The sequence below is a fragment of the Phalacrocorax carbo genome, chromosome 3, assembly GCF_963921805.1.
Source record: "Phalacrocorax carbo chromosome 3, bPhaCar2.1, whole genome shotgun sequence".
NCBI lineage: Eukaryota > Metazoa > Chordata > Aves > Suliformes > Phalacrocoracidae > Phalacrocorax > Phalacrocorax carbo.
The window spans coordinates 92534606-92557736 of record NC_087515.1 but is presented as its reverse complement, the minus strand read 5'-3'; the positions used below and the strand labels follow the sequence as shown (position 1 = coordinate 92557736).

General features: G+C 38.5%; 1 protein-coding gene across 1 annotated transcript in view; it reads right to left on the bottom strand.

Annotated features, from left to right (window-relative positions):
• Positions 1-1488: 1488 nt before the first annotated feature.
• The window catches only part of ELOVL4 (ELOVL fatty acid elongase 4), a 39322-nt gene continuing 17679 nt past the window's right edge, over positions 1489-23131 (bottom strand). The window contains exons 2-6 of the mRNA XM_064447751.1: positions 22820-23007; positions 19366-19446; positions 12678-12849; positions 10317-10444; positions 1489-9830 (exon numbers count right to left, since the gene is read on the bottom strand). Coding sequence (XP_064303821.1) covers positions 9555-9830; positions 10317-10444; positions 12678-12849; positions 19366-19446; positions 22820-23007 — 845 coding nt within the window. The 3' untranslated portion in view covers positions 1489-9554. The remainder of the gene's footprint in view (positions 9831-10316; positions 10445-12677; positions 12850-19365; positions 19447-22819; positions 23008-23131) is intronic.

Sequence of the window (23131 nt, the reverse complement as noted above, 5' to 3'; positions counted from 1 at the left end):
TACTTACTGGCAGATTATAGAATTATTTTAAATTTATAAATCAAATACAGAAAACACTGCTCACTGGGTCTTAACAGTGTTGATAGCTAATCTTGGTGTCTAGCATCATGCTTACAAAGGGAGTTTTGCTCAGTGAAGGAGGTTTTCCACAGCACTCTGTGCCTGTTCTAACAAACAAAAGAACCACATTGCCTCAAGATGTTATGCTGCCAAAATTGCTACACCAAAATTTAAATTGAGAACAGAGCCCCAGATCACTTGTCTGGCTAAACCAATGCATTATTTTCAGCATCCTTGCAATTCAAAAGCAAGCAAACCACTAATGCTTTGAGCACTTGTTTGTAACCCAGCATATGTTCCTACCTCCCATGAAAAACATGCATCAAGATGTGATGCGACGAAAATACCAAGAATATTTTGCTCAGATTAAAATACCTACATAGGCCCCAATCAGTCGTTAAAATTCCAAAGAAAACACATTACAGACGAGTAAATGAATTGCTTCTATTTAACGCGTCACCTACTAGAGCTGCTGAGCAGTCATCTTCTGATACCTGCAGTGAACCACTGAGAGCCCAGTGCTGCTCCCTGGTAGCTGGTGGAAGGACCAGACACTCAAAAAGTCAAAGACTCAGGTGTTGAAAGGATGCGAAGTTGCCTCAAACAAGTGCTAAAAAAGGAGCAGAACCATACTTTTGTAAGATGACTTGTATGTATATTTAAAAAATAATAAAAAAATACAGGCTTGCATAGTTTAGAATTTAAATTGTCGATCTAATGGTTCAGTTTCTAAGAGTGCAAGGATTATAGTAAATTGGTACCTCTATAGCTTTCAATGGGCTTTAGACAAGATCTTCTAGATCTGAGGGATTTATAGACCTGTGAAGCAGACAACTTACGCTGACTGTTTATCACGCCGGTCCTACAGGCGTGTTCTGTACTGCTGGTGCAAGCAGAGGCATTCAAGAGAGTCTGAGCTACAAGGGTTGCACATGCAATCTTGTTTCTGAGTCCTTATCAAAGGCATATTTAATCAAGCGTCAGAAAGCAGGGAGGAATCTTCCCATGCAATTGTCTACAGTACAAAGCAGTTTTTTTTCTCAGTAAGGAATCTGCCACAGCCAACACTGCGTAAGTTCAAAATACATTGCCACTCTCCTACTGTTTTACTAAAGTAATTATGTTTTCATTGTTAAGTGTTTAAAAAAATCTAAATAGAAAAAAAATTAATTTTTTTTGGTGCTTATTTTTCTCTTAATATCTTAGTGTGCAGTGTGAGGTCTAGACAGTAAGTGAGCTTTGATAAATCCTGCTAGCATCACGAAGTGACCTTAGCTAGTGAAAATTCCCACTGAAATAAGTGAAACTTCACCTAGAGAACACCAAAATGCATCAAAAAGGCAGGATGAGAATTTTTATCTGTGCAAGAGAATATTTGTACCGGTTACCTGACTTTGAAATAAAAACCAAAAAGTCATATTTGTATAAAAATCCATTTTTTATTAAACTCTGATCACAGAAGAGAATAGCTCAGTATAAAACCTCTAACAAAGTGATTTTATAGTGCAGTAAACTCTCTGTCTCTCGCAGCCATAAGCTCTGGTTACGAGTGTACAAGACGCCTTCGTATCACAGAACACAAAACTGGAGTTTGTCCTTGTAGCCCTGTATTTGTTAAGCAGGAAGACAAAAATTTAATAAAAGCTGAATCTTTTTCTAGCTTTTTGTATCCAGGACACCCAGTTTTGTAGCGATGCTTTGAGACCATTATACGCTAAGTCTTGTTACTAGTCAACCTGCTCAGACTGTTCGGCTGCTGTTGGGTATTTCATACTTCAAATGCCCCAGTGACAAATCCCAGCAGTAAATTATTTCCTGAACGCGCACAGCAATCTTTGTCCGAGGAGCCACCCTAGCAGACCGGAGGAGCAGAAAGGCATGCACAGTGGTTAAAGGGAGCAAAGGGGAAACAACGGGAAGTTTTTAGTAAAAAACTAGCTACTACCTAAAGTCTCACTTTCTGAAGAAATCCAAAAAGTTGGGTTTTTTTTTCCACCACATTTGGTGGAATATTTCCACCACATCTGGTTTATGCCAAGCAACTAACAACAACTGAAAAGCACGCTAGGCTCTCTATGAATACTGAATACTGAATCCAGAGCCGCATTTTCTTCAAACTCTGTACCTCAAGTTGTCAGTGGAAAGTGTTCAGACAGCCCCTGCCATGTTTGGTGATTTGAGAGGAGGCAGAACTGTAAAAAAACCAACCAAACAAACCCCTCTTTGGCCCAAGGACGACTTCTGCCCAGGCTGACACCTGTGTGGAAACCAGGCTCGACACCAAATCCCAGGTAAGAATCTACCATCTAGTAAACAAAATTCAGAATGGGCTAGAAGGGCCCGGGTTGCTGTGCCCAAGGGCAGCATTTGAGGAGAAGCCAGTGTATCAAGTGAAGCCATGGACTTGAAATCCTTGACTCTGCAACACCCCAGAGTCCATTTTAACATTTTACTCACTTGCAACCACTACAAGATCTTTCTATGAAGTATATCCCACCCTGAAATAATTCAGTAAGCAAGCATCTGACCTGAAGACACATTGCCAAGAGAGAAACAAAGCAATAATAGGAGCTCTGCAGAATAGGTTTTTAGCAGTTAAATAGCAATTTTCATCTTCAGAGAGCTTTGTGTTATTGCGAGAAGCTTCTCAGAAGCTCTGAAAAAGATTATGAAACAGAAAATACAGGGTAAATATTTATTTGTGAGTCCTGCCAATCAGGACTACGACATTTGTCATTACTTCCACTACAAGCATTTGTGGTTAGATAAATAGCTCGCTCTATTGTAACTGAAGACAAAGCAATTTTTATTTACTACTTCAGAATGTACTTACGCACCAAGTACACTACTTGTATACTGCTACAGCATCTATAAATAGGAAATACACAGCAGTGACAGTTATAGAGTAGTCCTTAAACTAACTCCTGCAACATCTAGCGGCAAGGGCAAAAACTAGAGGAGCGACCACTCCATGTTCTCTAGCTTTTGGCCCAAGTTATTTCTTGTATTTCTCTAGTTTTCTCTCATAACACACTCCAAAAGCTACCAGTATAAAGGTAGTTTCTCATGAAACAAATTAAGATGATACCACTGCAAGAATAACAGTTCTCAATCTAAAGATAAGGATCGACAACCTTTATCTTTGAATCAGTTCAAGAATCAAAGATTTCATTTCATTTAGCAAACTAAAACCTACCTGATATTGGTTTGACAGATAGCAGCAATGCCATATGAGCTCGTATTAATTCCTACATATTGAATCAAAACGTAAATAGCTGTTTTCCCCTCAAAGCTGTACCAACTGTACGGTGCTCTGGCAGAAACTACTGGCACTGTTTTAATACTGTCAGACCAGCGTGCACTAATCAGGTCCTGGACAACTGGCACAGCAATGATCAAAAGAGCCATAACCTTGCCCATCAATAAGCATCTTCGTAATTAAGTCAAACGCAATGTCACCGACGCATCAGGCGATCAACAGAGAGGTGCGTGCGCGTTTCTTAGGCTACCTAGGAGTCTCAAGCATAAAAAGACACCGAAAGGCACTGGTCCTTAGAAAGGAAGTACTGCCTTCAAAACTGCCTTTGAGTACATGCTTCATTTTCGTCTAAGACTACAGCGTGTGTTCACCCAATCTCTTGTGGTAACTCCAGTGCTCTGAGCTGAGCAAGCTCAGAGTAACAGGTCAACGGGTAATAAAACTTTTCCCACATTCCCAATTTTCTGGACATTAAGCAGCAAGTGATACAATAAAGAAAACCAAACATGAAAACCAAAGGATCCAGCCTACTCTCTCCAACCATCTGATGAACCCAGCTTGACCACGCGTGCTTATTTTTGATTCCTGGTGGGGAATGAGTATTATGGAGAAGATGCCTGGACAGGGTGCCTACCACCAGCATATGTTAAGCGTCAAAGGGACAAACCCTGCTCTGAACACTGTGTATTTTCTGATTTCAGGGAAGATATAAACAGTGAATTGAAGCAACAGCTGTGAATTATGCAAGAGAGAATTGGCCACACCATATTTTGCTGTGATGGCAGACTCAGTTGTCTGCTACTTGACATCCAGAGCAGCTATTTGCACTTAGGCGCTAGGAGTGCCATATGGGTGCAACTCAGCATTATAAAGTTGATTATACTGATCATACTTGGTGGACTGGCTATGAAGAAGCTTATAGTACACAGCAACACGTAATCATGAATTACACCTACTGCCAAGAGTGCTCCAGATCCCCCGGGGTGAGAGACATCACATTAACACAATGTGGTGTTCAGCAAGAGCTAAACAAGTGGCTAATTGTATTCCTAATTGTTAATACTTCCAGGGCCAAACAATCTGGAGCCTGAGGAACAGCATAGAGATTGTTGTACCACCACGTTCTCAAAATAGAAGATTGATTGAGAAGGTTTCTTAGCTACAACCATTATATTCAGGCATTGCATCCATTTTTTCACTTTGCTGATCCTTCCCTCCCTCTCCTGCTTATCCAAGGCACAAGACATACTGGGCTAGCAGCAAAGGCCAACTCTATTTGACACTTTCAGTTTTCCCCCAGCCTTAAGATGATGTCTGGACAAATGTGATGCCAATATATGTACTGCACAGCTGGAATATATTCCGGGAGACTTGTTTCTCCCTTAAGGGGACATCCTATTTTCAGTCAGTTCCCTAAGGGTGACTTCAAAGCCACTAGACTACTATTTTGGGTCAATATTAAAAATTACAGAGTCCCCTAAACCTTAATATGGGATGATGTGCCACTGAAGTGTTTCTCTCAAACTTCTGGGCTACAGAACAGATTACATCAACACAATCTGTGCAACAGTATAAAATCAGCAAGCATCTCGAAGCAAGATGGGACACAGAACTTTCTACAGAATGCATAAAACCGAACCCAAACAGCATGAAAAAAAGTAATTTTTATTTTTATTGTTTACAAAAGCATGAACACCTTACGCAAAGCAGCATCCTGAACCATGTATTTCCCTCATCCTCCTGGGATACTGGCAGAAAGCAAGTATTTTGTCAGTTCTTTAGGGTTAAACGTACTCTGCTGACGTAAATGGGAACCACCCTACCTATTTCCATGGAGCTCCAACTGCTTACGTTAGCAAAGGGGCCAACTCATCAGACCACAACACAATGAGATGTCACATGGGTGACTCGCTCTAGGTGCCAAACTGACTTAGTCTGTGCTTCTAACCAAGATGAATACACTATCCAAATACTTAATAAGCTCTCCATTCACTTCAGTTTTAACTGAAACAGATCTAATTTTAAATATCTCTTTGAACATTATAACTCTCATCCCACACTAACTTCATGCAAGGTTTATGTACCATGAACAATTTCACTCAAGTTTTTAAGAGACAGCAAGCATGCTTATAAGCTATTTTAGGAATGAGACCTTTCAGCACAATAGCTATTTACTCCTTTCTTACCTGCCTCCCCAGCACATGGAGGTCAAGCACTTACTCTGAAGAAATGTGCCCTAAGGTTAACCTGAAAAAAAATGTGCAGCATTTTTATTTTGCCTTCATCTTTTTCTCCTGATCCGGAGCTGGAAGTAGTTAATAGTCATATAATCAAATAGGTCATGCTTTTGAACCTACAGAGAAACATTTTTTTTTTTTTTGAAGTGTTCTGTTAAACAGACAATTTGATTACAATGACTTCAAAGACTTACCTGGAGCAAATTACTCATACCATTTTCTAAAATGATCCCTACTATAAAACTGTAATTCTTCAGCTCCTCCGAGTTGAGATCCCTCCCCTCAGAATCTACAACCAATGCCTCAAAATATTTATTACACTGGAAGAAATGCATCTGGCTTGTCTGCCATCCCATGTCTAAAATGACTGACAAATACTATTTATGTCTGCAAGACTGATATTGGATCTATGGATCAATGAAAGCTGCTTCATTTTACTGCTCGAGCTGTCGGAACTGTTCTATTAGCTCCTGCCAACTTCACATTTAAGAAGTATAATTTACTTCACATATTGAAAGAACCTGCTAAGAACCCATATATATACCCCCACACATACCCTATGTATGTGTACACATATATACATACACATATATAGATAATTTGTATTTATTTTACACTGTCAAAGTGCTAAAAGAATCCAACAACTGTCACTGCTAGAGATGAGACTAAATGAAACGGTATCACTTATATGGCATGAAATAATTATGTGACTCTGGTCCAAGAGCTTCAGAACTGTTAGCAAAGTATTTTTTCATTGGCAAAAAAGAAAAGCTCCAAATGGTTTGAATTTCACTTTTAAATAAATTTGAAGCATTAAAAAAAAAATACCACGCAAAGTAGATTTTATAATTTAAATTTCAGTTCAGTGTATAGCAAGCACATTTATACATACATTGTGTTACTTTACTTATTACGGCAAAATTCTGAGGTGTCTTGGACTCAATGATGACTTTAATGAATCTGGCAGTATCTCACATGTGCATCGTTGCCTGAAATTTTGGAAAAGAAAAAACTGTACAAGTTCAGCCCCATACTCTGTGAGTTTGGCTGCACAGTCAGAAACAAAAGTATTGCACTCAAGAGAACGCCTACAAAAATGCACATTTAATAAGGCCATTATATTCAAGATCATAATGGGACTCAAGTAGTCATATGGACAATCAAATATATCATAAACAGACCTAGGAAAACATATTGCAGAAAATGGACTCAAAACAGCAGTGTTCCAGCAATTTAATAACTGATTTTTTTCCCCGTGAAACGCCAAGCTCTCAAACTGGTTTTACCCACAGGGCCAGGCGGCATGATGTGTGTGTACACATGCATTCCCACAATGCGCTGCTTCATTTTTTTTCTTAAAGGTTACCGAGTGCTCCAGAGTTTGAGGGTAGGATTCTACTCAAGTTCTGCCAGTAGGCTTAAGCTGTTATCGACTTTAAGCAGCTTCCATGCATGATGAGGGGAGAGAAGATTTGACTTTCAGTTATTTAAATATTTGCCAACATGCAAGACATAATTCTTACTTTACAAAGTGTAGCAAAGACGTTAACTGAACCTGTACTGGAATACTTCTTCAGTATGCTCTTTCAGAGCTAGATCACATTAAGAGCATCAGTTTATCTGATCTGGCTTACCAGAAGAAAGACAGAGCAAACAACCAATTTAACATAATACAAGGAATGATACAGATTTACAAGTTAGCTGCCCACATCCCATTGCAAATAGAAAGAAGCTACCCCTTAATCAAAGTGGGGTAAGCTACCTTGAATTTACAGTAGGGTAAGTGTATTCACACCAGCCATTACTTTGGAGTAGCAGGTGTGCTGTAAATCTGCTAGCTTGCTTTGTAGTTATTTGCTCCTTTAGCCATTCCAAAGTTACCCAGTCAGCCAGCATTTTGCCTTGGTTAAGAGTAGTGGCATTTGTCCAAGAAGGAAGGGTACACCACTATCCCTCTTCCCCACGCCACGCTTCGTAAAAACAGAGTGTTATGCAAATGCAAAAAGCTTCAGTACAAAGGCTGGAAGAATCACAAGACACAACAGATAGGAACCTTAACGGTCACATGCATTACAGCTCAGCAGAGACATCCTTTCACAATCCTATATTCTGCTGTAAAATCCACAGTGGTGGAGATTATGGATGAACTACCTCCCAGCTGAATCAATTCCAGCATTAGGAATTACTTCAGAGTACAACACACTATATCCAATCCTTTTTTTCCAAGGGCTTGTTTTTTGGGCTTAGGCAGTTCTTAGTATAGAGACAACAGACAAACCTGGGACACAGAAGATGTGACCTGTTTGCATGCTGTAAACAGACAAATGGTTAGTCGAGTTGTAAAAACTATTAAACATGTCACACACTTTACACCTACAGCTCCATGTACTTTTTTCCTGCAACAATGCTGTCACTTGCCAGGTGCAAGTTTGTCACTAATTATGAATATGTTTTTGTCCAGAGCTGGGAGGAATGCGTTGTTGCTGTCTAAACGTAGCTCCTGCGGTGATGAGCAAGGACCGTGGGAGTTCAGGTTTCTAATTCCACCCGTCTTACACTCATAACATACTGAGCAGCTCAAAACATCTCTCTTAGTAATCACATTATTTGGAAGAATAACTCTTTCCATATTTTCTTCACAAAAGGAGCAGTAAGAACTCCCTTAATGTATCAAGTAAGACGAAAAGCCGTCTAAAAGGCTTCTACTTATTTTAGCAGTTTTGACTAAAAACGATTAACATAATCACTTTGTCAATTAGGTTGAAAAGAGACAAGAATATTTTGGGAATAAGTTTCAGAAGCCCATCTCTGTCATTCACATTAAACTGGTGGCCTGACTGCTGGCAATACTTTGTCTGCAAGCGTCTAAACAAAGAGAGTGTTGATGGGTATCACCCATTTGCAGTGTTTTCAACATTTTATGTTTGATGTATTTAGTACTTTTTAAGCAAATTCTCTCTCCCAATAAAGCAACTGTCTTGTAGTTAGCGTGATTACCCATACACACAGCATTTCTAAATGGAATTACACATTGCTGTTTTCTCTCCACCGTAACATTATCTTACCATTTTCAGTATCGGTCAGCACCACAGGTGTAATGCAGGTCACGGACAACAAGCAGCAGGCCTACTTTTACTGCTTGCTTCAAACAATCTATTGTTTCATATTTATACATTCTTAAAATGTTTTCTTCGCTTAGCCATACTAAAAGTACTACTCCAAAATTCAAGCTTACATTTAAAACGGTTACTGATTACTTGACAAAAAAAATACCGCCCCCCAAATCCCTTTTACTCCCACAGGAAACCATGTTTTCTCCTGAATTAGTGTTAACAGATATTTATATTAGAGGACTCCATATTTCAGAAACCAGTTATTTAATGTTCAATATTCTTTTCAGCGGATGAAGAGGTAGGTATATTTCCACACAAGAAAAAAAAAAAAACCAAAACAACTTGTAACAGACAGTTAAATCAAGTAATGTCTGAAAAGTCAAACACTGTTCTGACAGCACATAAACATAATGTGTCTGAAGATACTCTCCAAGGAGGACAAGAAAATTTGCACATTCTGATTAGATAATATGGCATAATTTGAAATTTAATAATTTTCTGGAAAGAAAACACAAGTATCCAAACGCTACTTCCTTCCCCTCCCTCCCCCAAAGAAATGTGGGTGTCAACAAAACTGCCTGTATCAATGGTAGTATTAACTTTTGGACTGCTAAACATGGAATCAACTGCAATTCTTCCTTACATTAACCAACACCAGCAGTCTACAAGTTTACACAGAGACCATATGCATGATAATTACATAATTACAATAGAAATTCAACTTTAGTGTTGTTCTTAAAACAATCTTCATAAATAATGAAAATATCTGTGTTCTAGCTCTTCAGTAACCTAAGGTTAATTGGTACAGATAGTGTTTTTTTTCTTCCTTTTACAAACCAAACTGGAGGTTCCTCACTGCCAACAATGGTTAAGGCCTGGATCAAGTTACTCTCCTTTTGCTTTTCCCTTTTTCTGCTTTTTTCCATTTTCCGCCACTGCATTATTTTCTGGTTTGCTTACTCCATTTGCAACAGCACCATTTGCTATTTTGCCATTCTTTAGAGATTCCTTGGGCAGCTTATATGTCCGATAGTAGAAGTTACCAAACAGGAAAATGAAGGTGACAGCATAGAAAATTACACCCCAGTGCATCCATTTAGGGAAAGGACAATCGATATAAATAGACAAGGCTGTGTGGCCAATAGTCACATGGAACTGCACCTGAAAGACAGAAAACATAAAATCAAAAAGGTCTGGATATATTCTGTAGGTCTGATTGAATTAAGTTTTAAAAACTGCTAAATTGGGAGGCAGTAGGGAAGCTGTATTTGGTTGTCGTATCACGCATCCGCACGTATGCTTGACCAGGGACATCAAATTTATTGCAGTACCTGGCGCCAGTTTTCAGAAATAGGAAAATGAGCAGACATTAGAAGATCTGGATCTTCTCTACCTTTTGAGCAGGTCTTTGCAATTCAGTTGAAACAACCAGTAAAGTGGTATTAGATTTTACTCACACAGCTCTTATCTATGCTGCATATTTTTTGAGAGATGAAATAAATACTTCCACCTCCGGGAAGCATTCTAACTTGAGCTGTATCAGAGAGCTAAGAACTTTGGACGGAGCAGCATCTGTTCCAAGGTGCTGCAAATGCGAATCCCCTCCGAGGCAATACCTTCCAAGATAAAGGGAGAAGTTTTACTTACCAATTGCAATATGGTCAAGTATCGTTTCCACCACAGGTATTTCTGAAATTTAGGGCCACAGGCAGCTAATCCGTAATACATGTACATAATGACATGAATAAATGCATTCATCTGAGCTCCAAAAAAAGCTGTCCAGGAACAGAAAGGAAGATTGTAATATAATTTCAACAACAACAAAAAAGTCGTCTCTTCCAGTATTTTTCATGATAGTAAAAATTATAAAGCACAGGACATGCCAGGCTTCCACTCTTGAAATATTCAATAGTACCGTATAGACCTGACTGCCAACATGTGCTGACACAAATAGCTGTTCAATGCAAGTAGTACGTCACATCTGTCACGGAACTACTTACGGAAAAGCTTTTAATAAGATTTTTGTTGAACAGACATAAATCACACGGATTCCACAGTAGTTGTAGTGTAAGTGCAATTGTTTTGCAAAACGGGTTATTAAAAGTGGTATTTGACAACATAAAGGATAAAGTATCAGGTTCTGAACTTAAATCTTTCCAACTACATTTAAATAAACAAGGTTCACTTTTCTGCAAGAAGTCAAGAAACTCATGTGGAAGTCTGATGAAAGAGGCCAAAATACTGTACAAAGCAAAACTTAATTTGTGGTTATATGATGTTTAAGGGCATTGCCAAGTGAGTTTGTCTAAACTGCTCATCTTTAGTTTCCTTATTTATGAGGTAAAATATGCAGCATTCTTAAATATATAAACATATAGTATAGCATTTTCCAGAATGATCCATGCTGGAAACAATTACAACAGTTCTCATTTGCATTGAGATCTATTCGCTCTATCAAGATTAGCAGCCATTTAACAGAAACATATTATATCTCGTTAAGGTTTTCTTACACTGCTGCCAGAGAGGCTCAAAAAGGCTCTAATGTACGAGATTAGGGCAATACAGGCAATAGCTGCTGACATCAAACAGCTCAGATGCCCATGTGGTCTAGACCCAGTTGGTTATAATAGGGTCTAGTTTCTAACAGATCTGTCTATGTAAGCACTGTGCTATCAACTAGAACACAAAAGAACATAGTTTTATCCATATTTATCCAGTAGTGCTACATAAATGCAGAACAGCAACTATTGCTTTTCCTTTTGCAGGGGCTAGAAACTAAGAGGTAGTGCAAGAACACAAAAACTTGAAATAAATTTGGCAATAGTTGCAACGGTTGTATTGAAAACTGCAGATATTTAACATGAAAAATCTGAAAAAGCAACAAGGGAGAGAGCATTTTGAGATATGCAGGGAATTTCTAAGTAAGCCTACATGTAGTCTTACTGCATCCAGTCTCCAATAAGTTTATTTTGTGGGTGCAGTAGCCAATAGAGATCATGAAATGTCTGGTTGAGTAGCCGCATCCTGAGGATTACTTGGGAGAAATTAAAGGATAGTCACAGATACTAATTTTAAATATTTCTATTTTTGAATATAGAGTAACCACTCAGTACAAGGTATATGTAGTAAATGAGAGCATAAAAGCCCCATGCATTAGGTTTTAGTGTGGTTTGACAAAAAAAACCAAACCCCAAATCCTAGTTTGGTCTGGTGTTTACTATGTTATTTTCAGTGTCTTAAGCCTACAAAGCACATTACAAACAAAACAGGGTATTTTCCCCAAACCCTCCGCTCTGTTGAGCTTATAATCTGAGAGAGACAAATCAAAACAACAGGAAAAAGGGTACAATGTAGGAAAGAGAGGATGTTACAAGTGCAGTGGAATAAAATTCTTTGATGGGGGCTTTAGAAAGGAAGCAAAGAACAAAAAAGGCTGATAATGAATTATAGACTTGCGTCATTAAGAATAAGTTTTAAAAGTTAATCAACAGATTTATGGGCTCACCTTCAAGGGAAGGTTTCAGAATTTTATACATGCCTCTTTATAAAAAAGAAAGCAAACCTCAAACTCAGACATAATGCCAAAATAACGTTTCTATTAACTTCATCTCATTTGCACACAGATTGTGGCCCATAATTAGATTTTGCAGTTCTCTGTATCTGCAAAAATTAAAGTTAGGCAAGACATATTCATCTTCCTATTTCATACAGAAGAAGGATAATTTTGAATACAGAACTTCAGGCTTGCAACTGATGCCCATGAGGAAAAAGAAGTTTTGCAATTCATTCGATTATTGCCCTGTTATCTTTTCCTCCCCCACGTTTCCCACAGAGGAAGACTCTACACATTAAAGCTACTTACATTAAAGCTACTACACTGCTCCATTGCTATTTTAAAGTCTTGTATATTATATTGTTAAGTGTACGAAAACTTTTTTCCATTGATCCCAAACAATAATAATTCTCCCTTACATCCAGTCAAAAGGGTACGGGAGGAAGGGAGCTCACCTTGTCCACCTGCAACCCACTTAATACCAATCCACCATAAGGTGAACATGGTGAAATGGTGATAGACATGAAGGAAACTAATTTGGTTAAATTTCTTCCTCAGGATGAAGAATACTGTATCCAAATATTCAATTCCTTTAGAGACATAATACCACCATAAAGCAGCAGCTATCTGCAATGAAAAAAAAGACAACACAGAAGTTTTAGTGATTCCAAGTTGAACGGAATAAAGTTCTCTTCGCTTATCTGCTGCAAGAGGACACTTCTTCCTTCTCCAAATCCTGGTAAATGTTGAGGTGGAGTTACCAAACATCTGACGGTATGAGCACAACAAGGAAAACAATAGTCCATTCATCTAGTCTGGACATAGAAGTATTATTCTGAATCTACTGCTCACAAATCGCAACCGTAAAAAAGAGATAACATAATTAAAAGCTTTGCCATCTCTAAACAGTTTACCAGTTAAACATAGGGAGTTCATGTCCTCATTCTCTATCCTAAGCTTTGTGGGAGAAGACTATCACAGGGCTTCCCGTACTAATGAGGCAACACTCTGATGTGGTCAGAATAACGAGGCAGAAACGTTATGATAAAATGAAGGTGCAAAGGTTGAAACCTTATATAAAGTCTTTCAGTACCACAGGCATATGAGTGGGAAGATACCAAGTAACTCTTACAAGCCAAGTGTGGTACAGATTTCACATCCCTTAGGGTAATATTCCCCTCAGCTTCTTCTGGCCTGCTCAGTACCCTGCCTCTGGAAACCAGCGTTGCTCCAGTGGCTCTGTGCCACTCAGAGAATAGAAGAAACCAGACCACAGGAGCAATACAAGCTGCAGAGAAATAACCCAGCTACCCAACAGGGCAGTGCTACACACCCAAAGCTCTTTTTTGAATCCATGCGTTACAGTGGATCTTGCCCAAGATGCAACATGAATAAGGCTTCCTGCTGAAACTAGGATATTGTTGTAGCAAATAAAACCCAGAAGGTCTGCTAATTTGCTAATACTATGATATGGAGTATGGTGGTGGTGGGGACTCCCTTTCCGATCCCAAAGCATAGCAACAAGTCTAGTTCCTGGCATCATAAGTCATCTAGCTCGTTATGCAAGGGTGGGACCAGAACATATCCCAGATGGTGACTCACAGAGAGAATGAAAAAAAGAGTTGGAAATGGCACCACCAGCAAGAAGAACAGGCAATGTCACAACACACCTATCTGTAAGTTCACCTGGTCTTTCAGGACTCATCTGATGGCAAATCAGAGTTTCTTACCTTAACATGGTGTGAAATAATCCCACCACCTCCTCAGTCCCCAGGGGAGACAGAAAAGAAAAAGTTAAGACAGCAGTAGCTTCCCTACCCAAATACACACGTACTGTTAGGCAAGTGGGAGAAAGGGGAATCGGGAGAACGAGCAGTACAGAGCAACGATACAGCCCTGCATGGTGTTTTCCTCCACCGTTCCAAACTAGTGGGAAAGGAACACATCTCTCCTCAGAATAAGCTTGTCACAGCCATAATTTGACTGGTGAACATTTTAGGAGAGATTACAGCAGAAGCAAAAAAGCAGCATGGGAGCTGAAGAGTGCCGCAGATCTGCATTGCAGACTCTGCAGTTTCCCACAGGGACTGCACAACTTACTGTTGCCAAACTGCGGACTTCTATGTATCCATTAATGAATACCCTTCTCACTCTCTGGACATGATTTAGCCTACTGCAGGTAAGAAGAGGAGGCAGATTTTTTTAGTTTTATATAAAAAGATACTAGTATTTGTCAAAGTCGGAGAGAGGCTTAATGAGAGAAAAGTGACTCCCACAGATCTTGGAGCTCCCAGACACACAGGCAAGATGCAAGAGCCATTAAAAAAAATATATACATATATATAAAAAAATTTTATATATATAATGTTGCTTAATATCCAGTACAGTTCTGCCTCTGGGACAGGTAGTCAGGTTTTTAATAATACCCACATCAAGCCTTTGTCTCACACCCATAGATTAGCATAACAGTCCAGCATCTTTTACAGATGTTTGCTAAAGCTGCATCTCTTAAATAAATTAAGATAAGCATCTTTTCATCTCATGAGTTAACAATAAACATTTTGGACTATATCCATAAAATGACAAGCCAGCTCTACAATACCTAAGCTCTTTGGAGGTCCTTCCTTCTGAGAAACTTTTAAAGAATCAATAGGTCAGTTACAAGCAAACTGCCATAAGATCTCTTATAAAGCTGATGCGCATTTTGCTAAAGAAACAGTGGAAAAGTAAGCCAAATAGCCAATAAGCAAATAGCCAATTTACTGTATGACACAGAGTGAAATGTAAGCGGAAAAAATCCAATAAAAATTTTTGTTTTATGCCCAAGATGCCACAGGTTCGCTATATGCTCTTGGACAAGTCATTTAACACACCTCATTCCTCTTCTTTTGACTTCCACCTGCCTTGCACAGAAAGCAATTACAGCCTGTGGATCAAAGTCAGCTGAACTTTTCATCAAAATGCTTCCCATCACTTAAGAACAAAAACAGCCTCCATTTCTTTGCAGGATTGTACCTGCTGATTTTTGTGTTCCTGTAGATTTTTTTTTGCCTGACAGCTCTTTTGCTCTCTTCCTATCACTGAATTTTACTACCATTTATTCTCAAACCTGATAGGTTTCATGTACTGATGATCTATTTCAGTGCTCCCAATAACTTATGCAGGTGTTCTGATCATTAGTTTATAGATACAGAAAAAAAATGAAACTGATGTTAAGTCATTTGCCCAAGGCCACGCATGCAATCAATGACAGAAGGTAGAAATAAAGTAGAACAATACACCAATATGTAAGCTATGTCAGAAGCAGATGGCTACTGTTAAACTTCTTCCGCAAAGCATCAGAAGTTAGGACCTAACCTGTAGCCTTTCTTTGGACACAACATGAAAGGAAGATTTAGTTAAAAGAAAATGCGCATTAAAAAGGCATATTCCTGAAATAATTAGTACTAGTCACAACCATACCTTTTCTGGCAATTTTCATACGTGCTGATTTAAGTCTGTTAAAACACCAGATGGCACAGAAAGATTACACTACAGCCTAGGATTAAAGGGGTCAACAAGAGGTCCAATCCCATGACCTCTTCCTGCTGCGTGGTTTTTGAACACAGGGCTGTTTTAACATGGGACTCCATTCCTGCACCATCCTTCATCATTTCAGGTTGGAGACAATTATCCAGTAGGGTGTTGGAAGGGACAGGTACTACTTCGAAGGTAGTATGAAAAATTGAAGTTTTTTTTTTTAAACAGAACTGTTTTCCCCTGCTTCAGTTATAGAATTTTGCTTACAGGACCATGAAAAGTCTGTTTTGTTAGGTCAAGTTCCCTTCTCACAGAAGTTTCAAGTAAATTATTATTATATTTATTACATAAGGGGAAACTAGTCAACCCGTAGACATAAATACAAACAATGCAGATTACAATTACAATACAGAAGACAACCATAGCTTACCTTTATGATTACTATCAGCACGCTTAAAACTAAGACCTAACTAATACACATAGCCCCAGATTCCTAATTCTCAGCTCTCTAGAAATGCTAATAAAATAGATGAACCTTGACCCGGGAAACAAGAACACACATGTAAGCAGAAGGGGAAAGTGACTACTCACAGACATTAACATGCCTTAAGTTAGACAGTATCAGGAAACAGTTCACTCCAAGTACTGGAGCTTCCCCAGAGGAGTACTACAAAGCATGGATTTAACACCTCAGCCCTTTGCACTTACTATTTTGACTCCTAAGCTACAACCAAAAAAAGTTCTTCCAAGATGCAGATTCAGCATCTTCAGCAGCTTCAACATCCCTTATTGGGGATTTCTTCACCCTCTTCTTTCTTCTCTACTACAAACAGGGTTTTTTTTATATATATATAACCAATTACAAAACACACTTCTCAACTTCCTGCCAGCAGTCAGTAAGGTTGCTACCTACTACACACAGAAGATAAGTCCTTTAGAAAGGAGTTTACTTCTGCAACTGTGGAGGCTAATTTCCTTCCCCTGCAACTGTGGAATCTAATTTCCATCCCTCCTTGCTCCAGTTGTCTGTTGCCTCTTGTAGAACAACAGCCAAGGGAGCCTGGATGAGATTAACGGGAATAGGTAGGTTCAAAACAGTAAGTAGGAGGACCAACTTCGTCATACTATGTGTAAACTAATTACAGGAATTGTCAGTGAAAGCCAGAAGCTTGATAAAGTTGAAGAAAGTGTACAGACAAATTCATGGAAGAATATCCCCTTAAAAACTGGCAAAACAAAGAGGTTATGTCTGACTTAGGCCCATGAGCTGCAGATTGCTAGTGTTGCTTGATAATACAGAAGTGCCACCTTATGCCATTACACTGTTCCCTTGAAATCACCATTGGCTTACTGTCCTGAAACACAATGTGTGTTGGAGAGGAGAGTAAAGACATTCTCTGGCACCCAGGATAGCCAAACTTTTTTTTTTTTTTTCTTTTTTGGACTCTGTTTACCAGCTCTCTGTACTCCCTTGAGGAACAAAGGATGGTTTCTTGATCACTCATTTTCAGCAGCACCTTTGGTCAAAAGGGGTCACTACATGGCAACATCATAGTGGCACATTCCCAGTAAGATAGAAACAGGGCTTCTAAGTTTCCATTTAGACCACCACATGCAATTAGCTTCACATTTCTCAGTATTTGTTCCAGCTTTCTAAGCCCCACAATGAAGTAATGTATGAAGCTGTTGCTTTCCAGAGCATGTTCCGTAATGCTTTCCGGGCTCAGTGCTGCTTCCATTTGAGATAGTCCCAGTCTCCTTTATCCAACTAATACAGGACTGATTTACTCATTCTCTTACAAATAAAGTTATTGCATTTGTAATTAATGCTACTGTTGCAGTGCAGCATTCCTCTTCAGAGAAAACCCAGTGCCAACAGATACTAGATGTTTAGAATCGAGATCTATTAAAAGGGCATGAGAGATGTGATACAAGGTTTATCAATTCTAGACTCAAAATTGCAAAAAGCAGCCCACATTTACTTACATTTTCAAATTGTGTTGGCAGGTTTATATTAAGAGATATTTACCTAAATTGAGAAGTCATTCAAAAGAACTTCCAGATAATGATCAAGATAAGGGTCTTGGCTAAGAACATACTATACAGTTGCCACAACAACTTGAGAGAACTCAATTTTCCCTGCTTCCTCAACTCCCTCAGTTGCAAACTGAACATGTTACAACTTAAAACCTTAGAAACTTTATGCAAATCCACAAGTTTGGAAAAAAAACTTGAAAGGTCAAGAAATCCAAAGAGTAGATATTCCTAGAGAAACCTTTCTTTTCTGGACATATCATATGCAAAAAAATCCTTTGTGCAGTTCATTTTGCCTTTATGTCATTGTATAATAATCCTTAGTTTGTTGTAATGACCAAAATGGAAGATAATTCTTTTCAGCAGGTCTGACCCCTGCATAGCCTCCCCGCAAAAAATGTACCTAAAAGTGAGGCTACAAAACACAATTTTTGCGTACTAAAAATCACTACCTCTTGTACTTAGCTATTATAAAAATTCCTTCAATATATGCCTCATTGTCATCCAGTGAGTACAAGGGCATTCTATCTTGCTTATCTATTGAGAAAAAAGAGCTGTCAAGCATTTGTTATTCTTGGCTAGATTTTGTTTTTAAAGAAAACTATTAACAGAAGTATTCTAGTCACTGAAATAGTGAGTGCACAGTATTGGCAAAGATGAAAGATAGATGACTACTCTAAGGCCAGTAACAACCTACACACAGAGCTGTTCTGCAATATCAGCCATTATATACAAGGTGTAAGACGCAAACCTATCCTCCTCACTACCACCCCTGCACAAGCTTTTGAGTAATACTACCCATGTCACCTTGTAGACAGATATTTTTCAAAATGCGTTATAAATATTAAATGTATTTAGACTATAACACACTTTCATTACATTTTCAGGAACACATTCTAATCTGTAGATGAAACTTGCAAGAACAGCTGATAGACTCTCAAGTGTCAGCTCTGTCGGAAGATAAGGTTTAGTACATGAGCTAATCAACAGTGTTACAGAAATTAACAAGCATCTGCACTTTGATTTTAATTTGAATGCTTTCCAAAAGATACGCATTTGAAATCTAAGCTTCTGCAATGAAACGTACCGATAATACATCTGCCAGAAGCCAGCAAGACCTCATGAAGCCAAACGTGGGTAAAGGAAACAAAAAGTTGCCTCACCAGTATGAGTGAAGTGCAACCACAGCATATGCTGACAAATCTTACTTGCTTTAATCTAGCGAGAACATTACACCTTTGCTGTGGTTACCCTGGTATCATAAACTTCAGCAAGGTCTAGAACCAAAGCATGTATACAAGGTTTATCCTGGGTTGTACAACCATGGATGAAGCCAAGGATGGTATCTTTAAGACTACCCTTACTTGTAGCAGTCAGATGAAAGTTAATGCAAATACACTGATGCACTTTGATTAAACCTGCTATGTGCAGTGTAGTCAAACCTGAAGCCATCTGTGAGAATATAACGGGATACAACCATGGCTGACAGCACAACTTTGGAAACACTATTTGCAGACAAAAATTAAACCATCATGTAGTGCTATATATTACACACATTCATATACAAAAACAAAGAGAAGAAATACTCACCCTAACTTCATAAACATTATCTGAGTAATCCACAGTCTGGCAGACATAGCTGTACCCTCGAGCTCTTGAAGACAAAAACAGCTGAAAAATTTAAAGTCATACATGAGGAGACAGATGCTACATAAAACATGTTCATAACAATTATCAGCAAATTTCTTGCTACAAACTTACCTGAACAGAAACATTTAAAATATCCTTATCAGCCCTGACAACACTATTGAAGAAAGACAATATTTAGTTCTAACAACCTGTTGTTACAAAGTACCTATTTTTTTCTTGTAAATTAAAAAGAAAGTACTCATTTTTCCCTGCATGTATCTGCCCAGATTATTAGAGCCCTGCACAAATTAGTAAGGATTCCAGTATGACCTTAAGTTATTCAAGCATGAGTATTCCTTCTGATAGCTCTAGCTTCAGATACAGAAAGTACCTAATTGCTTTCACTATGAATGACAGAAACGCTATTCCCGTGATGGATTAGAAAGGCCTTTCTCCAATAGACAAGGATAAAATAATTTGGATCTACTATTCTTAAAACAGTATACCAATCAAAATCCAGGGGAAAAAAACCCAAACACAGAAAACAAACAAAAAACTCAGTAGCCAATGCTGAGCACCCATAAAACATACTGTGAGAAACTAGATGAAGAAGAGTTCCCCATTTAACGCCAACAGAAACAGCCTAAAGCACATGAAGTGCTCCTGTAGGGCCACTCCAGATAAAGCATGTTGTTATAACCTGAACAGGAGAAGATAAACTTGACATTTGAGCAAGTTCCCACTGGAAAGAAGAACACTTGCCTAGAGCTGTACAATGTTCAAGTAATACTTCTAATGTTGACATTCACAGATGTTATGATCCAAGACTGTTTAAAGCCAGGCAATCCCACCCTCTTCAGGATTAAAAAAAGACAGCAGGGGAGCCAATGTAACCAGTAAACTGTGAGCTGTGAAAGTAAAGAAGGGTGATAGAAAAAGCTCTCCAAAATAAACACAGGTAGGCACTGACCATCCTTACCCCTAACCTCGCTTCCATCTTATTTAGACTGAACTCGAGTTTACTTCAGTGTCACAACTTGCATACACCCCTAGCAGTGCAGACAGGTGCAGAGACAAGTGTTATCCAGACAAGATCAACATACAAACCCTTGTGAAACTCTGGACTTATTTGCTGCATATGTCTGTTAAAGAGGGAGGTGAAAGAACTATCTACAGAAATGATCCCAAGAAAGAAACTGAACTACTTCTGCATCATCCAAGCCCATTTACAAACAGCTGTAACACCACTACTCTCCAGTGTGGTCCAGGCATGAGCACCTTTGATAATATCAAAGAAGTGGAGGGAACAGTTTAGTCTGCACTGTTACAGAAACTGACCAATCCCCTCTGCAACCTACCAGGTAATTTGACCAAGGTTCATTTGGCAAAAGGCAGTAAATTGACTTCACCAGACTGCCTCAAAGTAGAACAAGATATTCAAGACTCTGTGGTGAAAAGGGGGCTATGCATCTGGGTCTTCTGCATGTTCTAAGCAAAATCTGTTCCTAATTTGAATCTGAACTTGAGTCCAGCGTATGGGAATCTTGGACTAGACAACCTAGGAATGCTTTATGGACGTACCATTTTAACATAAGTTATCACAAAAGAACAACATAGCTTGCCATAAGGATGATTATTTAAATAACATTTAAAGGCATTTCACATTCCAAGTCTGTTCTCAGCAATACCTGGAAACTTTACAGCCATTCACAGATACAAACTGTGTACCATTTTACCATAACAATTACATTACTCATGCTAATTACCACAGTGACACACTGGTATTGTAAACCTCATGCAGATTGAAGCAGGAGTTGCCTGGTTATAGGGAACCACTGAAACTCAAACACCTTCCTCCTATCGGTCTCTAAGATCAAGAAAAGACACTTCCTGTAAATGTTGTATATCCATAGCCTTAACATCCATTGAATAACAACCTACCATTTGAATAGGAAACTAGAACCTCTGTCCATGTCTAAAATTATGAGCTTTCAGCCTATCAGCAGCAAATGCGTATTTGCAGTCTCATTCATTTTTATGTTAATTCAGTGATTTGGAAGTGCCATGCAAACATGTGTTATCCTATAAGCAACATAGGTTTGAAAATTAATGGACTACAAGCCTGATATAATTCAGCTTACGGATAAACCAAACCAATTTAAAAGAATAAGTGAAAAAGACAGAGATGGCAAAAACACTGCAGAATTCATTTCAGAGAAGTTTCAGTTGCAACCTGTCAAGATGATTGGATTTCATCCATTCCCACAACTATCCTTGGGTGTCAGTATTAAATTCTGTGGTACCTGTAGTACTTTATTACTTAATTGAATAGCACAACAAAACAATTCAGACAAAATGACGACTCAGGTGTGATGGCTAAAATTTTACTGAACCATGTCTTAAAAAAAGAGGCTGAAATCAGTTAACAATTCTATTAAAGAAGCTATGGGGAAGGATCAGTACGGAGATCATCACCAGATATGCCGTGCTTCCCTCGCAAAAGCACAGAACAAACCAGCCAGAAAAAGAAGAGTTTGGCAATGCTGTAATTTTAACTGCTCTGTTCATTTGCATACTTTTGGAAACAGATTTTGCAAATTTACAATCCCAGGTCTTCCAGGAAGAAGACTCTCAATCCAAATGAGCAAAGTCACAGCAGCATAAACTACTCCCTAGCATCAGCTATATTCTGGACAGCTATCCTTGAATAATGATTATCAAACTGTTAAAGTAATCCCACTTAGCTACTGCTAAAGAGCTGATCCACTGCATTGTTACTATTAATTTCCTCTGTACAGAAAACCTAACAAATGAGAAATGCAGCAACACTGAAATTTATTAAAATTAACACACTCAGAATGTTGCAAACCAAATATTAGAAGACTATATTTATATTTTTATTTTTATTTAAAGACACAGTCCACTTCATTTTTATTCTTATTCTTATTCTGAAAGATAAATTACACAGAGATACTGTTCCTCACTACAGACAAGGGACATCTGAATTTCTTAAAAATAATAAACACATTGAAGGCACCAACAAACAGTTCAATTTCCAACAAGGTACCTTCTGATGGCCTTTAGGATTATTAAAAAGAAAAAAAATCAGTTACAAGTGTTAAATCTCTTCAGATTTTAGTTAATCTATCCAGTATTTACACAAACAAATCTAAAAAGAACCAGGAATAGCTAGCACACAAATTCTTTCTATAGACTCATTTAGTGAGTTTATTCTCAAACAGAATGTACCTAGCTCCAGAAATACTCACATCAAAGGCAAACTCAGCTTAAAAAGTCTGTGTAAAACATTCACCCTCAATAGACATCATGAATATGTAAGACTATTTTCATTTGACAATCTGAAGACACCCTCAGACTTAAATAGGAATTCCCTCCTGCAAGAGGGCATACACACCTCTTTGAAAATGAAGAAGTTGAGTAGAACCATTCCAAAGTTGTAAACAACCAACAGGAAACGTAACTGGAAGGGCTCTCTTGTCTTCATCCATTTGGGGCCCAGCCAGACAGTGAGGAGATAAATAGTGCTTATAGTCAGTGTTGGAAATGGAGACTGCATCAAGGGCCAGTCATCAACACGTTTGTCTGGGGGGGGTGAAGCAAACAGAAGGAGTCAACAAGGTCTGAACAGAATATATTCCATCATCATTTTAAGTATTATTCTCTCCTGGAATAGCTGCATCACATAGTAGAAACACAATACACTCAT